Source organism: Oreochromis niloticus, linkage group LG10 (genome assembly GCF_001858045.2).
Source record: "Oreochromis niloticus isolate F11D_XX linkage group LG10, O_niloticus_UMD_NMBU, whole genome shotgun sequence".
NCBI lineage: Eukaryota > Metazoa > Chordata > Actinopteri > Cichliformes > Cichlidae > Oreochromis > Oreochromis niloticus.
The window spans coordinates 15901742-15919856 of NC_031975.2; the positions used below are offsets into that span (position 1 = coordinate 15901742).

The 18115-nt window shown below is 40.6% G+C and overlaps 1 protein-coding gene across 1 annotated transcript in view; it reads right to left on the reverse strand.

Moving 5' to 3' along the window:
- dclk1a (doublecortin-like kinase 1a) overlaps positions 1-18115 on the reverse strand; it is a 48678-nt gene that overhangs the window by 26520 nt on the left and 4043 nt on the right. Inside the window, exons 4-5 of the mRNA XM_013266135.3 lie at positions 5583-5682; positions 383-490 (exon numbers count right to left, since the gene is read on the reverse strand). Of these exons, the coding sequence (XP_013121589.1) occupies positions 383-490; positions 5583-5682 (208 nt within the window). The remainder of the gene's footprint in view (positions 1-382; positions 491-5582; positions 5683-18115) is intronic.

Below are 18115 nucleotides of genomic sequence, written 5' to 3' on the forward strand. Positions count from 1 at the left end.
CTCTCTTTTTTTTTTTTGCTTTTTACCTCTCTCATCCCTGTTTGCCTTTTTCTCTCCTCCCTTGTGAAAACATTCTCATTTGAATTCATATTCAAGCAACAAGGCGCAGCTCACATATGTACGCCGCGAGACACTCCACAGAGCTCAGATTTCATCGTGTTCATTCATACTGCGCTGAGATGCTGATTAAGTGACGATCTAGAAAACACCAAGCAATCAGACGAGGAGCTATTATTACACAAACAACTCCCGACCACGGCGAACGCATCTGAGGTGCTGCAGACATGCATGAGCTAAAAAAAAAGGCAGGGGATGAGTTACAGGGTGTGTTAAACTACTTAAAGAGAGGACTAGAAGAAGACAGAAACTTTTGCTGTCTTACCAGATGCAGGCGACTTGCTGCGCAGCGATTGGACAACAGTTCTGGGGGAGCCTCGGTTCAAAGAGCCTGACATCCTCCCATAGGTCAATGATTTCATCACACGACTCTCTGCAAGCACAAAGAGAAGACAGATAGAGGTGTTCAGGGACTGTTTGGCAAATATTAATTCACTCACCTTTATGTATTCATCCAGTGTGCTAAAATCCAAAATATGTAAGCTTTAGAAATTCAAATCCTAAGGAGGTAGCAGCTTTTTTACCTTCTTGCAGCACTCAGGATTTCATGCCCAAATAAATTGACATTAGGTGTGCAACACTGTAACATGACACTGTGGTTTGTGGCACACAAACAGCCTTAATATTACACCATCAGAGCACTCGAACAACACGACAGCTCTGTTAGACTGAAATGAAAAGTTTATGGATTTTAAGCCAGCTACTGTTTTAATATTATTTTTTGAGTGATTCTAACCTTTAGCCACGCAAGAGAACAGCAAACCACTAATGTATCGGCACACTTGTAATTGGTTTTACCTTCAGGTCCCCCTGCAAAAACGAGTCCTGACCTTCAGTGGGCTCGTTTTCCAAACGCAATTATTGTGGTGCTTCAGAAGTGACAGCTATGACTCACGGAGGTCTTACAGACACACACACACACACACACAGCCCTGGTAAATGAGCCATGTGATGGTATTAACACACACGCTCCGTGTCGGCTCCATCCCCAAAACTTTACTCCTCCACTGTTCATTAACCCAGCCCCATTATAGCTCATTACCATTATAGACCAGTGGGAAAGAGAAACTGTACAGCTTGCCGTGCTCATGTCTGTGTGTGTGTGTGTGTGTGTGTATGTGCTTTTGCCTGCGAGTGCATGCGTGCGTGCATATGAGAGCTTGGCTGTGTGTCTGTCTGTATTTGCATTTGCTAGTGTGGCAGACGTTTGTGGCCCAGTGATTAATGTACAATACCGAGTGTTAACATGATGACAGTGTGCCAGAGCTGAGGCAGAGGCGATAATTATAGCGATGCTGAGAGGAGGCGAAGTTGTCTGCAGCTCTGACTCCAGATGTCTCTCTGTTACGCTGTCTGTTTCGTTTGTCGCTCTCCGTTCCTGTCTGTCTATTTCTGCCTCTTGCTTTCTGTCTGCCAGCGCATGATGAGGTGTCAAATCATGCTCTGTGTCTATAAAACATTAGATATGGCTGTGTTTTAATCACTGGTTTTTTTGGGGGGGGGGATGTGGTTCAGACGAATTCTCTGGATAAAAATCGACTTATGTAGAAGTGTGTAACGTTTTTAACGGTGTTGATTGTGCCCAAACTTTCACGTTGCAACATTACATAAAGGACATTTGGGATGTTTAGAGAACATTACCATACTGCCCCTTAATGGTCACATGAGAGCATTTAATTGAGAAATTAAAGGATCCTACGTGGGTAATGGCTGAATGTATAATCTCCATTCTCAGTAAGATTTATTAAAAAGATCATTTTCATTCCTTTATGGTCATGTTGCAACATTTCATAGAGGGCATTTGGTATCTTTGGGTACATTTTCTTGTGGTAATCTGTTATTCACAATATTTACATGAGGACCTTTCATACGAGACTAGTGGAAACATTTTGGATATGAAGAAGATGTTCCCTATAAATTTAAGAGATTACACCCTTTAGCACTTTTTGGTTTTAATAAAAGTTACATGAAACTGAAGCTTAATAAATATTGGATATGGTTGGGGATGGAACAAGGAGTAGTTTGATTACAACAATTATCAAAACAATTGTTGGAATACAGATAATGTTACATCTGGCTATTTGCAACCAGAAGTGTTGCATTTAAATGCATGCGGCACATACTCTTGGGAAATACTGGGAGCGACAGTTGATATATGGTACCATGTATTGAGCCACTATTAATTTGGTTTCGTTTTCCAGGCTTTCTGAAGGTCTTTCAAAGTTTTTCTTTGGACATTGGCTGCTTTACCACTGCTCATTTTCAGTCCAGTTCTTGTACGGGCCCATTCTCACAGGAATGTTTTTATTCATTTATTATTAAGCAACTTAACACTGACCCATGAATCATTCAGACTTAAAAAATGCACATAACACAAGGAATGACCAGTGTTGTGTCCACACATATCGGATAACACAGAATCAATTTTAAATAGTATCTTTAGCCACTTTGTTACTCGAAGCCTGAACAAAGCACATAATTTGTTCCAATTTCTTTAGTTGAGTCTATGAAAAATAATACAGATAACACAGTTTGACAGACTTAAAATAGCATTTTTGTACCAACAACATCTGTCCCTTCAGTTAATACATCTACTGTTCACTGAAGTCTCATCAGAAATGGTCTCAATGGAAGTGTACCTGTTAAGAAGGAATACTCAAGGAAGATAAATAGAGAACAAAGACTCATGGATGCCAAATTACACAAGAACTGTACGGAAAATCAGTGACAACAGGCCTTATGACAAAGATCCCAAACACGCTCCTGCTGCCGTAAAGCGCACCTGAATAGAAAAACACACAAACTCTATATCAGTCATGGATTGGCCTCTCCAGAGCCTGAACCTCAACATTACTGAAGCAGTGTGAGATCATCTTGACAGAAAACTGAAAAAAAATAAGCCAAGATTCAGAGAAGAGCTTTGAACATCCTTCAAGACACCTGGAGAACTATTCCTGAAGACTACTTAAAGCAAGATGGCTTGCCTAAGAGCATTGAGGCTGTGTACAAGAATAAAGGTGGGAATACCAAACATTGACTTTCAGGCTCATTAGATTTATACAACCTCAGTTTTTTTGCCTGTTATAATGTATTTGCACAAATACATCTTTGGACCTATTTCACACTTTTCTAGCAAAATATAAACATGGGTGCCTGAAAACTTTCCTTTAGATCACTATAGTATAATTAACTGAATTACGATTACATTACCAGGCCTTTATGTCCTTCACACATTAAGAAGTCAACACAAGGTCAGAAATCAAGGCTTGAAGTTTAAACGCAGTTTAGGTGAAAGTTAGAGATGTACAGGGTTGAGTTTGACATATCTGGATTCTTCAAACTCGTGTTTTCATCAGGGAGCTGTCTGACTAGTCTTCATTCAGTAGCATGACAGCAGCCTACGATACAGGCAGAGACACAAGAACAAGCAGCCCTGCAACCACTTCTGTGGTCCCCACAGAGCCCTTATTTCAACATCATTGAGACAAACTGGGAATACATGAAAAGAAACCGAAAACAGAGGCAGCTGAACTCCACAGATTTACAGTGTATCGAAGAGGACTGGAGCTCTTTTAACAACAACAGCTCAAAAACGAATTTGGAGGAAGCTTTGAGGTGGAAATGGCCCTATTGTATTCTTCCAGCAAGAAAATACAGCAAATCCTGATGTACTAGAAAATGTACTAATGTACTCTACGAACTCTAAGAGCAAGGACAACAGTGGGCATGCTTGCTGTGCTGTTAGTGTGTTTTTTTGTTCACACACAGTTGTAGCGAGCGTGGGCAGATAATTAAATTTTCATCACACAGATAAGAGGTGCTTCTTAGCTATAAGTGATTGGTTTAAAATGCTTATGGAGACAATCGTCAGTAATTAATTAAACATAGTCGAATCACAGGCTTATAAAACTTGACGCATGAAGGAGAAAGTTTTGTTGTTATCATTCTCAAGACAGAGGAAGGTTACCAAAGGAAGACATAGCTAATGAAAGCAGGAAGGCACAATGTGTTCCAAATGAAAGAACAGTGAGGAGGAGGAGTGAGGGGAAAAGGGAGACAAAAGAGGGTAGGGGGTGGAGGTTTGCAACCCAGGTGGGATGGATACCTGGGAAACAAATAAATTGGATAAACCTTTCAACAAAACCCAGTGCACACTCATTCATGTAGGAGACAGGAAGAGAGATGAGAGGGTAAGAATACAGATGAGCACTAAATGGCAGGAGTGAAGGGAAGGGGGAGAGAGACAGGCAGCAGCACACACAAATGGGTAAAGTGAGGACAGAACACATCCTCAGTGGATAGCGGTGGGGAGACAGGCAGAAAAGAGGGAGAGGAACAATGGTAAAATAGGTTAGACGGGTGGTTTAAGTGCAGTGGACCGAGAGGAGAGGGTGAAGTAGACAGCCTACAGCTGGGGTGTCGAACATGAGGCGCGGTGGCCAGAATGGGCCTGGCAAAAACTCCAATTTGGCCCATGCAATGGTTTGGAAAAAGTGTATGAGGACATAGATTTCATTCATTGAACTGCTTTTATTTTTAGTTTTACAGCCTTTGCTACATTTGTACAACACCAGTCAGTAAGTAATAGAAAAACAATTAAATGACAGAAAAGATCTTGTTTTATTTTAGTAAGACACATCGTGCTGTGAATTAGCAAAACTCTTCTGTGTTACACTTAGGACACAGTCAGGGCAACAAGCCACCAAAACTTTTTGTTTTTAAATTGCAATTTTATACATTTATTTCTTGCAACTTTAACCTAAAGTGTCAGCAGCATTTCTTCATCATGAAGATGAACAGACAGTTTTTATATGAAGATATCTCCAGGGTGAAATGTGTACTGAAATTTCTTTTACGCTGACAGAAATGGGACTTTCACTGGTCAAAGTGGGCTGTTTGTGGCCCAAAATGTAAAATGAGTTGGACATCAAGCACAGGGTTGAACCGGGAAGATGTGATAATTGCCAAAAAGACTTACCGATAATGTTTTTTTATTTTATTTACTGAAATGTCTTATGATGACATGCATGTAATTAACCCTTTATCACCCAAGTATCATACAGGACCCGGGACTTATTTTGTAATTTTGGCTGAAAAAATTCAAAATAATTGTTGTCTTTCAGGAATCCTTTGAATTTTCTCTCTAGCCTAAAGTGGTTGAGGAGTTATGCTAATGAAGGAGGAGCTGTTTTTCTTTCTGTGTTCAGAAAGCAGTACCTTATGAATGCTCTGTGCTACCATTATACACCAAATATCTTCTATTCTTTCCAAAAGTATTTTCAGTTTGTCTCTAGCACAAATAGTAACAAAGTTGGTCATTTAAAGAGTACTTGTAAAATGACTGATGTTTTTTTTTTTTGTAAAAGAAGAGTTGGTTAATTTGATAGAAAATAGAAAGTAAGGAAGGGAGGGAAGAATGAAATAGGAAACATGAGGATAGAAATGTAAGAGAAGGTACTTCTCACCACTTTCATCCAGCATCAAGTCATCTTGATAGCGGAACTTCTCTGGTCCACAAGCCACAAAGATGTCCTCGTCACCAAAGAAGTCCTGCAGGCATGACACCTGAAAAGATGGAAGAGCTCAGTTTTTGTTCAAAGTTCGAGAGCAGCTCTAACAGCTTTTTGCTGTAAGGTTGGCTGAATGCTCAACATTTTATTCAGGAAAATGAGATTTTCTGACAACAGCAATTTGCTAACAGGTTGGCAAATTTAGTCACATAGTCTACTTTAGTTACTGCTAAGATGGTGATAGTGTTTGTATGTATACATTGCAAACTGCGAGAGCCACTCACATACTCTGCATTGTGCATGCTCACAACACTGCCTTCCTCTGCCTGTGCTCATGTGAAGGGGCACATTCACTGAGCCCCAGGACTGTGAAGAACACCAGAGGTGTGTGCGTGCTGGTTTTGTTTGGTTCATTTTGTGTGCTCGCCAAACCTCTTTATAGACAGTCCATGTTCCCGACAAGTCCCCGAGCAGCAGCGCTGTGCTGCTTCTGCACCTAATCAGTCTATCAGTAACCATAATGGGACCTTGCTGACTCACTAATTTGCTGATGCACCGTAGCTCATGCACCGGACATCCAGAGAAGCAAGTGGGGTTAAATGAAGCCCAGTATCTTATAAATGGTGGTGAATAACAAAGAGAAGGATGGATGAGGTAGACGGACCTACAGATAAAAGGACTCTGAAGGCGTCGCTGTCATTATTTCATGAGGTCCCTAATGTGCAGTTAAAACCAAAGCCACAGATTTGGTTAACACCACAGCAAGTGTTGGATTATTTTTTAAGGCTGTCTACAGAATGGATACCATTTCATTTAGACATGCCTAATAAACACATTGTTCACAAATCTTCAGCTGCAGCACAAGACAGATGTTATTTGCCTTTTTAATTTGTAAGATCACTGGTTCTCTACCAGGAAGAAACCTCAGCAATGGGCTGTTTATGATGACAAACAGGATGAAAAGCACACCACCGTTCATTTTTTTCCTATTTGATTTAGTCAACAGCTAATTCCATATCTGATCTAAACGCTGCGTGACTTGCTCAAATAACTTTAATTACACCCCACAGGCCAACCATCACATTTCAATTCTAAGACATCAATATTCCAAATGATATTTCTCCACTGGAAACGGTACAGTCAGAAAGGGATTTACTGGAAGACAATAGTTCATTCATCTAGTATGACAAATCTCCCACCAAAAACCTATTACGAGCTATTATAGTTTAGGCTGCATGCAAGTGTAACACCGCCTGAAGTTAGCACATAAACACAAAGCTTCAGTTATTGCATTTTCATGGCAATTAACATCCAAGAATCCATTTAGATTCCCATTAGCCACCAATCAGTGCCCCAAAAGAAAGTCACAAATGATGTAACAGCATTATCAGCAAAATGCCAAATAAACAGCAAAGAGGCCACTCTGTGTGTGCGTCTGTGTGTGTCAAGAAGGGAGTTGTCCTGCTTTACCCCCCGTAGACCCACAGATGAGCCAGCAGGGAGATAGAAAACAAGTTTAATCTCAGACACAGCCTCTCTGTGGAGTATGGATCACTTTCATTTAACTTTTCAAATTAAGGCTTGTGTGTGTGTGCGTGTGTGTGTGTGGAAATGATATTACTCCAGTTTCATAACAGAGTGCATATTGCTTTGTTCCCTGATGTCCCCTGATAGCGCTGGTGATTATTTCAGGGGCGAGCGGCTCAACTTCCTAACAAGATGGCGTGATACAGATGCTGGTGCCGGAAACATTTCCCAAGTGCGTCGGCGCTGACGACTTGGCCACTTCTCTAACTCTAAAGATTTTTAATTCGAGTATTTTTCACATTTTTTTCAAAGTGATATCAGATTTCGTGCTTACAGTACACTGAGCACAGCTTCTACTTTGAAAGCACAGATATTACTGAAAAATTTGCCACTGATAATGTTATTGGCTGCTTCAGGCTCAGGCAAAACTTTGGCCTCACATACACTCACGTTTAGTTGCAGCAAACTGAATCTGTCACCTGTGATGCTCCAATGAACACATCTCTCTCTGTCTTTACACTGCCTACGTTACATCAGTCACTCTCTAATGAAGCATGCTGCTTGGTCAATTAATTAATGAGCTGACTGAAAGAAAATGAATTGCCAGTTGTTTAGATAATCAAACACATTTGTGACCTTGTTTTTTTGAGTAAGAGATGAGAGATGTTGAGCTTCTGAGTCCTGATGATATCTTTGCATTTCGGACTGCTGATCTGACAGGGTGAAATAAATGTCAAAGATGCTCTGCTATAAGCTGAAGCAACTGGACGTAATGGCTTTCTCGTGATAATCAAGGCCAGGCGAGGTGGTGAGAGTGCTCACTTTGCTGGGAACCCTTCAGTAGGTGTGTCAAGGTTACCTGAGTGGTGAAGACAAGGTTAGGGTTTACCTGCAAGCTCTCATTAATCATAGCCATCTTGCGCTGCTCTCAGCTGCCGGGCAGTGTCCCCTATCGGTTGTATGGGCTCAGTGGTGAACTTCTGTATGCGGCATGTGTGGTCGCAGTGTGCACTCTGACCACTGATGTCTGCAGGAAACCACAGGAGCCAGTTTCCCAAGTCAGCTGACAGAAATAACCTCTCCAGAGTGTCCCTGGTCTGCTCTGCATCCCCCTCCCAGCAATACATGCCTGAAACATCTCATCTAGGAGGTGAAAAGGAGGTCTCCTAGTCAGATGCCCTAAGCACCTCATCTAACTCCAAGAGGCCCGCCAGGCACAGCCCAAAAGCACGACATGGACTTGCCATCCTATGGGCTCACCATATGTTATATTGTGTATTTCTCATTTACGTCCCTAAAAGCAGGAAAAAAGTGCAACCACGCAGATTTTGTCTCCAGGTATAACAGACAGCATAACACAAACCAGCACATGTGGCTCTCTCCTTTTTGCAAAAACTGCCAAACTGTCCTCGCCCTCTACTTTTTTGCCCTTTTGTACTGCATGCAATTATAGTAATTATCATGCCAAGTCTCAGCACCTTTGCACTTCTTTTTTTTTACATAGAAAAATTACTTTAAATAAATATTCCTTTTGATGATTTTAGTTTAGTACAGCCTTGCATTTGCACAATTGTTTATTAATCAATATAAACCAGCATATTTTTGTGTGTTCATCCATACCAGAGACTGTAGAAATGACTCTTATATATGCATTTTTATGCACAAATCTATAATATATTTTTATTTTATTTATCTTTATTAGAGTTTTTCTAACAATGTTTATGTTGTATACACTATATAAAAGAAAATGACCCAACAATGCTCTCTGATTTGAGGAGCTACAACTGCTAAATGTTCAGTGAAAACATTGATCCACTAGTTGTTTCATCTCTAATGGAAAGATTTTTCTTTTGACATCTAAGACTCTTCGTTTGAGCCTCATCGATTTAAAGCTTGGGCTCTTTTGAAGTCTGTGATCTTTATTGGCATGACGCACATCCTGTTGTTCCTATCAATTTGTGCAGGACTGGAGCAGAGGGCTGTATATATCTGTATACATCTGCTGCTCTAAAGCAGTTAGATTGAGTCCTTAAGCTCATTTGAAATTAGGATATTCGAAGCATCTCAACCTGAGAACAACAAAAATACTGGGCAAACATGGAGGGGGAAAAGCATGCAGAGTGTAATAAGACAAATAAGTGAAAGAATGAGGATTCAGGGAAGATAAGGATGGGAAATAAGGACGAGTTTCATCTGGGGCAGCTAATGAGCAACACACAAACACAAACTGTGTACTGAGACTTGTGAGAAAAAGTATAGCTGCCATGGTGATGATGCCCTTAAGGCACTGTTGCATGGTTGATGCATGCCACTGACTGCAACCATGCGTACATGGTGATAAGAGAGCTCCAGCATTAATATTTTATCTACTATGAGCATGATTTTCCACTGCTTCATTCACACAAATACAGAAACACGCCCTTGTGGCACATGACCTGGTTAATGGTGAAAAAAAAGAAGTCGAGAGATAAGAAGTGCTTTTCTGAAACACTCAGGAAGACAGATCAACTGATGATGAAGAGATGAGTGAGCTGGTAAAGGTGAAGAGAACAAAAGGAAAAGAAAACCATCAAAAACAAAATCAGAGAGAGATTAAACCAAATCATCAAATCCCCCGAGTTAGACAGGAAGCAAACAGAGAGGGGGGGCAGCGGAGGAGATCTATTCCTGACTGCTGCTCCGAGCCCTTATTCGAGCCCAATGACAAAACAAGCCGCTTTGATGTTTCTGATGCTCCCTTCTCCCAGAGAACCAGCACAGTTACACAACATCTACTGCTGCTAAAACAAGGCCGGGGTGAGAGAAACGGAGCACCGGAGGAAAAGACTCTTCTAAATCTAATCTAATCTAACACAGTGAGAGGAGAGCAGAGGAGTGTGGAGATTTCATAATCTTCCCATCAGCTCAGCACCAGTAAGGAAAAAAATGTCAGCTTATTCTTTGCTGGGCCTTATGGGCCTGACCCCGAACTTCTTCCTTTACTGTCCACTGCTATCACGCTTAACAGGCCAGTTTAATAGGTATCACTGTGCTTTATATAACAATGGGGGGAAACTTTTGTTTCTTTTGTTTATTTTCCACAATGGAAAAAAAATTGTTAGAGAAATCCTTGCAGAATAAGCCTCCAGCTCCCGGTCAACGTGCATAAAACAACCAATAGTCCATTATGAAGCTGTTTTATGTCGCCACTACGCCATCTAGTGTAGAATCACCTAACTCCATGACGTGTCTGTTCCTCGCTCTTTCTTCTATTTGCTTTTCATTTTGTCTTTGAGCACAAATACAAATCATATTTGGGGAAACCTGCAGGTTTTGGTCTTACACGGTGTCGCAGCTAATGCAATGTGCAGAACATCACAGCAAAGGTGGATGAGAAACTGAGGCAGGGAAATAACTGCCACCACACGGTGGCACTGTTTAATAATCACAGGAAGAGGACACAGCCAATACAAAATCCCACAAATGAAAAAAGAAATTGACTCAATTTACCTGGAATCAAGAGAACTGAAGCACATAAATGTAATGACAAAAGAACAACCTACAATTGAAATTAAACATATGCAAAAGTATTCACCTACATTCACCTACCTAAAGCTTAAGTAGGAACATCTGGGACTCAAAAGAACTTAAAAAAACACATGAAAACAGTTTAAGTATGCAGATTAATCTACTGTGAGTCATAGCATCTATCCTGCTTTTTATAAGATCGCACATAACATATGGCATATACAGTGTTAATGCTTATTTGGCAAGGAAAAATGCACACACACATTTAAATCAAAGCATCTGTCTGGCTCTCACTTTCCATCCACTCTCGTGAATCATATGCTGGTAGCAAATGATCAGTGACAACACTTCTCGGTCTGCTCATTTGGATCGCCTATTTATGTCCCTCTGTCTGATTTCAGGAGCTGACAGGTGGAAGACACACCTGTCAGCTCCTGTCACATTTTAGTGGGAATTTCTGACAGCCAATCATAGATAGAGACGATAATGTATAACTACGTGAGGCTGCATGCAATTGTATTTACTACTAGGAAACAGGAGGTTGAAATCTGCTTAAATTTCACTTAGTTTGTACTCTTTATTTCATATCACTAGTCACTCATTCATATTGTTGGCTTTTGAACACATCAGCATAGGTGGAAATTTGTGATTTTGATCATTCAGTGACTTTTATGAACCAGAAATAATCCCAATTAATTATGAAAGAAAACAAAAATACAAATGAATCTGTACCCTTCCTGCACCTCATTTTTGGGTATTTTTTAAAATGTTTTTTCTTTCTCTGATAGCAAATTTAGTCAAACATATGGCTACAAATCCAGAATAAAAAAAAGAAACAACAGCAGAAGGAGAAGAAAGAAGATTCAACCACTAATCTTTTGCACCACAATAGATGGTGAGGTCAACATAATCCAGCCTACGGAAATGCCACGTCTCAGACTGAGGAGGAGCTGTCTGTGGTGCTGAATCGACCGTAGCAAGCCAACAGGGCCTTTCACGCTGCTCTGAAAAAAAACTTTCCTTGTAAGGATACCGAAGATGGGAGGATAGACAGATGGTACTGACAGACACACAGACTGATGGATTAACAGACAGATGCTCTGACACAGATATGGATATACAGAAACAACAAAGGGTAAAGTGTTTGTTTCTATCATTCAGAGCCTCTGATGTGAAGAAAAAACCATGACACTGACTGACATAGCTTTAATATTTAAGCAGCAATACACTGAGGAAGCAAGAAACATCATAAGAATTTCACAGTGGCAGTGCAGTATGTGTGGCTGAGGGGTGGGACCAGAACTGGTATAATTGCATGTTAGATAAAGAACATTTTGTGTGTGTGGGAACACGGAGCTGTGTAAATGGGTGTTATTTTACAGAAGCAGTGGCAGTGACTGGTTTGTATTAAAAGTGTTTAATATGTCTAGTTATTGTTTTTCTATACGCTTAAGTGCAGTGTAGAACTCCACTGGCACAGGAAGTAGTAACGGGTCACAGCACTGCTTCATATTTGTACAATGCATGCTATTTTTTCCAATATATATAAAAAACAAAAGTATCACCTCCTAATGTCCTCGTACACCCAGAGGAGACACAGAGAAGTGCAGACAAAGAGCCACCTGACTAAAGGACAGAGAGACAGTGATCTAACAGAGATCAGGACACTGTCCGTACCCTGACGGTGAATTTACACGTGACCTCCTACTGATTTAATCAGCACAACGCGAAGAGCCCAGTTTCACCAGAAACTGAATGTGAACTGACAGAGAGGAGCGGGGAACAAGGGATGGCAGGAAGAACCGGGGAAAAAAAGCAAACAGAAGAAACAAAAAGCAGCATTGATGTGAGGCCAATTAACTGTGCAGCAGGCTGAGTTGGCGCTGGTGTTACTGCGTTCACCTCAAACCAGAGCAGCAGACTGCCTGCCTGCCTGCCTGCCTGGCTGGCTGGCTGCTTTGTTGCATAACAGCTTATGTAACTGCTTCTGGCCTCCACAGGGGGAAAGCAAACTTTCTTGTGAAGCTGTTTGATGCACGTCTTTCTAAATTTGACAGCATCTTACTGTCATTCATTTGTGTAAAGATGTTTTTCCTCCTTCTTTCTCTTTCAGGCTACTGGTTTCAGCCAATAGTCGGAAATGGGTGCGCGTGCAGGAGCACGTGTGTGCGATGCATAAAAATATGAGTGTATGCTGAATTAATGAGCTAAAACACGTTTTTAGAGCCTAAGTAAGCGGGTGCCACGGGATCAATTAAGTGAGCAGCCAGGAAGCAGTCTAACTAACTGCTAAGCAGAACAAACTTGAGGGCTGAAATGGAATATTCTTGTCATGGTTGATTCATCTGCTGATCACGCTCTCAAATAATCCATAAAATGGAAATTCCATCATAATTTTTCTGACAAATGCTTTGAAATGTCTTATTTTGCTCAACTAACAGAAGAAAATAAAACCTGTGGTAAGGATTCAAAATCAGTTTAATTATTATACAAAACGAGGCTGGATAAGGATGCGGTCCCAATATGCTACTTGCAATAAAGATAAACAAACATTTACCAATAAATCAAGAACAAATAAGTCGTCAGACCAAGTCTGACTGACTCAACCATGGCTAAACAAATCTTCCAATATGGCTTCCTAATAAAATGTAACTCCAGCCTTTTTTAACTGCAATAATAGAGGTAAGACAAACATGCACTACTCTATACTGCATATACATAAAGATGCCAACATGCAGATTAAACTCAGCTGACCTCTGAAGTTGATGCTGATAGACAGAAATGAAGAACAGTGAGCAATAGTGCAGGCTCTGATGATGGTTTAAAAAACATTAATGACACCATTAAAAAAATGCATAATAATAAGTGTAGTGAGTTGTGCTGACTACCCACTACTGCATTAAATACAGGTTATAAAGGACGCAAAGATTTTGCTTCTGACGGTTTGGTTCTGTTAGCCACACATTAACATTTATCTTTTGCAATTTTAAAACTTCTGAGGTGTTTATTAACAAAGCATGGCATTTTTGCCTTCCAGCTGGCCTGGATAAGCTTTGTTCAAATAAGATATATCTTCTGTCACATTAGACAAAATCTAATCTGACAGATGATACGTGTCGGTCCGGCTCTTCAAGCAACCAAAAGCATGAAGCTGGAATCCAATCTTTCAAATGCAGATTCATTTGAGGCGGATTAGAGAACGAGTGACTCAGGAAGTGTGCGTGTGTGCGTGCATGCCCCGTGTGTGTGTGTACATGTGATAAAGTTGTGGTGTGACTAAGTTCTGAACAGTCTGCCAGGGCTGGAAACGTCTGCCATCGATCCTAATTTGGCAGCAGATCCTCTGACTACAATAGGCTCTCCAATCTGCTACAGTCACTCTTCACTGGTGGACCAAGACACACACACACACACACACACACACAGAGACTGGCTTACCAAACCAGAAGGAAACAGACGGACAGAGAGACAGCCTGACAAAACAGCCTTCTACACGGCCTGTTTACACACAAAAACAGCAGTATAGTCTTAGCATTTCTGCTGGGAATGCACAACTACACTCCACAGTAACAAATTGACTATGTATTAGCAACAAATACACATATACACACTGTGCTGAGTAACTGTGACTCAGCAGAACAGCAGGAGCAGATGGGGGCTCTGCTTCCCACGATCCTCGTATAGAGAAAAAGTGACATCATCAACATTAAATACACCCCGCAGAGAATAACAAGATCTAATGCTTTGCATATGAGCATAACATAATCGCTGTCCTTGCGTTCTGTAAGTATCACTAATGTAGCACCTTCTCTATAGTCACTGCAGAGCTGGATTCAGACTCAGAGGGAGAAAGGAGACAGGAACACTTAAAATGATGAAAAACAAAACAAATATGGACTAATGTGCAAAAAAAAAAAAAACGGAGGGTGGGGGAGACAGGCAGAAAGAGCAATGCCATATGTTGCAGCCTCTTGGATTTGGGGATGCATGTCGAGTGTGCTAATTAAATGAAGACTAGACAGCCATGAAAAAAAGAAAACAGTGGAAGGCTGCCAGCAAAGTGAAAGACATACTGAGAAAAGTTAGGAGAGAGGACATATAAGACCAGAGGACGTAAAGATGTGGGGATAGTAAACTGGGTGATGAGGATGAATAATATATGAAGATGCAAATAGAACAGATGCAGTCATGGGTGGAGAGAAATTTTTAAAAAGGGGGGGTGGAGAGGAAACAGAAGATGACGATAAAAGGATATAAGAGATTCTTTTGCCTTGCCAACAAGCAGTAGAACAAGCCAACAATGCAGTTAAAGAAGCGAGAGCTGCACTGCAGATAGTGAACCAGTAGTTCGTCACTCCTACAAATAACCTCTACTTCACCTTAAGAGACGTTATTATGTTGTTTTTTAATACCAAATGTAAAAGGGGGTTGACATAAAATTATAATGGAAAAGGAGATGAACAGTGCATAACCTCTTAAATTAAATCAAATTAAATGGCAGCAAACAGCAACTTACATGTAACAGTGTTGTGTTTTTTTCTATAATTTAGCTTCATTTCAAATAAGAGGGAGAAATAATTTCATCATTTTGGAGACGTCTACAACCTTTAATGTACAGAACATATGTGCACAACATATGTGCAGCCATGCAGGCAGGCCTGTGAGGCTTTATCCTGGGCTAAATGGAGCACTACGCTAACATGTAAATGATTTCTTAATATCCTGATGTTAACAAGGTATATTCTTTATCAAGTTTGATATCTTACTTTGGTTTAAAAATAAACAAACTAAAAAAACACTAAACATTTGGTACAGGTATTTGTTTATCATCCAGCTGCTGAGATTGTTCTCCAAAAGATGTACTAGAGACAGTCTGTAGGTCAGCCGGATTTATGCAAAAAGGTAACAATCATCCATGTTATGATTCTGGAGATGTTCTACTTTGGGTCAAAGCAGTGAAGGGACGAACAAGTAGACACACTGATGCCGTTAACCCTACAGCAACATGGCTGTAATGATATGATATGATGTCCAACTAAACAAGGCGGACTTGTTCTAAACTGAACAAGTCCACCTTGTTCAGTTTAGAGAACAAAAATTGCATATCAGCCTATGCTCCTTAATTTATCAATTATTATATGTTTTCTAACTTTATGGAAGTTAATTAACTCTTTGCCAGCTCCTTATTTTTAGCATTTTTGTTTTCTCTTTGTTTTGCATATTTTTTTTGCATTTTCAAACCTTTTCTGTAAACATTTATACTACTTTGGGAAAGCGTCCCCTTTTTTATGCATGTTTTAGCATTAGCATTAGCGCTTAATGTGAGAATGCTACTATTTGCTATGCTCAACCCCCTGAGGTACAAACTACAGGGTCTGAGTAATGAGACTCTGAATAATAGAATGCAACCGACCTTAGAAATGAGTAATCAGCATCAAGTGCCTGCAGTTAATGGCCAGTGATGCATGAGCAGAAATCTAGATGAAACCATTAAAAAAAGGGTGTGTGTCACTATCCATGCTTAAGTGGCCTCAGCAGGCTCAAGGCTGGCAGCTGGGGTCCTACATAATGTGTGTGTGTGTGTGTGTGTGTGTGTTTGTGTCTATATGTGTAAACACAGCTCAAAAGTATTAATAGGCCAGCCGTGTCCGTGTCCTAAGCCACTTATGGCTCATCTCTGTTCTCCTAAGACCAACCAAGCTACACAATCCCACCGTGCTATGACATCACATCAGGTTTGCTGGTTCCTAAGCAACTAGATCAAATCTTCATAGAAACTGGCAGGGTTAAGAGTTTGCTGAGAAATAGGAGATTTGTGGTAACCCCAAAGGTGAAAGGATGGAGCTAAAAATAACACCTATCAGATACTACGAGACCAGCATGGTAGAATCAATGTAGCAGTATAGTGGGGGTCGGAACTTGATCTAGATTCTTGCATTACAGTCGGAAATATGATATCCAAATGAACACAGCGGAATGAGCTCACGGAGAGAGTTCACAGCTTGTCCAATCTCCATCGCATGCATTATTGCATACATGCATTACTGTAGATATACATGTAGGTATGCATGATTTAGAACATCCCAATGCTTTATTATTACTGACTAAAATGTACTAGCGGCACTAAGTGCAGAAATGTGTTACTTAATGCCTGTTCAAACTAAGAATCAGATCTAATTTATAGCTGTCAATTTGTATTATATGTATTATGTATTTCTGAATCGGGGTATGTTATTATTTGAGATTACATAACATACTAACATAACAAGCACTGCAGAAATATCCCAGCGTTTCCCAAAGACCATTGCTTTCATTTCAACCGAAAGACCTGAAACACCTGCACACAGTCAGGTACAGATGCATACATGCACCTGAACCCGCATATAGAAATGAACAGGTGTAACAAAATGACTGACAGCTAAATGCATCCCCTCACCAGCATCTATATGCAGTACATTTTTTTCCTTGAACTGAACTTCTGAAGATCGTTTTTCGTGTACACGTAAACCCTTCCGCACTGACTCTGTCCTCATTACAGGGGTTAATGAAGAAAAGAAGCCCAAGCTCTGGTTTTCACAAGCTCTCTCTCTCTCTCTCGGCTCTGCAGCTCTGTTGGGACTCGACGCTACTGCCAGCAAGGCCCAGAAACCTACTTCTGCCGTAGGCTCAATGACTGACGCGGCTCGGCTGACGGCAGCAGGCCACACAGGCAAAACCATGCAAGGACGCGAGCGTGCACCTGCGCGTACACTCTACTTAAACCTTAAAGTCCCTTTATCCTTACACACACTCAGGGAATTACCTTTGGCACACTTCTGATATGTCAAAAGGTACATTAGGTAACCCCTGCCATTATTTTTCCAAAATGTTACTCCTATGTTTATTCAGACATAATAGTTCATTCATTGGTACTTAAAAAAAACATATTTGATTTTGTCATACTGCATCATGCTGAGGTTACATTTCTTTAATGAGTTCCCCTTTTTGTAGCCATCAAGTTAAAATGGATTAACCACAGTTGACAGAGGGTTTAAATTTCCTACAGGCTTATCTAGTATTTAGCAGACCTATGAAATAGAAACAAATACTGACACGTAAAAATGTTCTGAACCCTTTTGCTCGCTGCTTATTCACCATTAATTCCCACCTTACAGTCGAATCCCACGTTCTCCCCTTTTTCTCCTCTCTTAATAACATAATCGCAAACTCTCCCACAGGCATTAACCGACACCTACATACAAAATCAGACATAAAAATGCGAAGGAGCTGGATCTGCACTCAGCCCAGCCCAGCTAATTTGGCAGTGTGCGTGTTACCATGCCTACAGGCCCGATCAATACTTTAACTAAAAATAGCATAGCCGTAATACGCCTACTTCAAATTGCAGAAGGCTGAACGTGGCAGGAGCACAATTTATTCTGTAATCTCCAACATAAGTGTAACCAGTGGCAGAG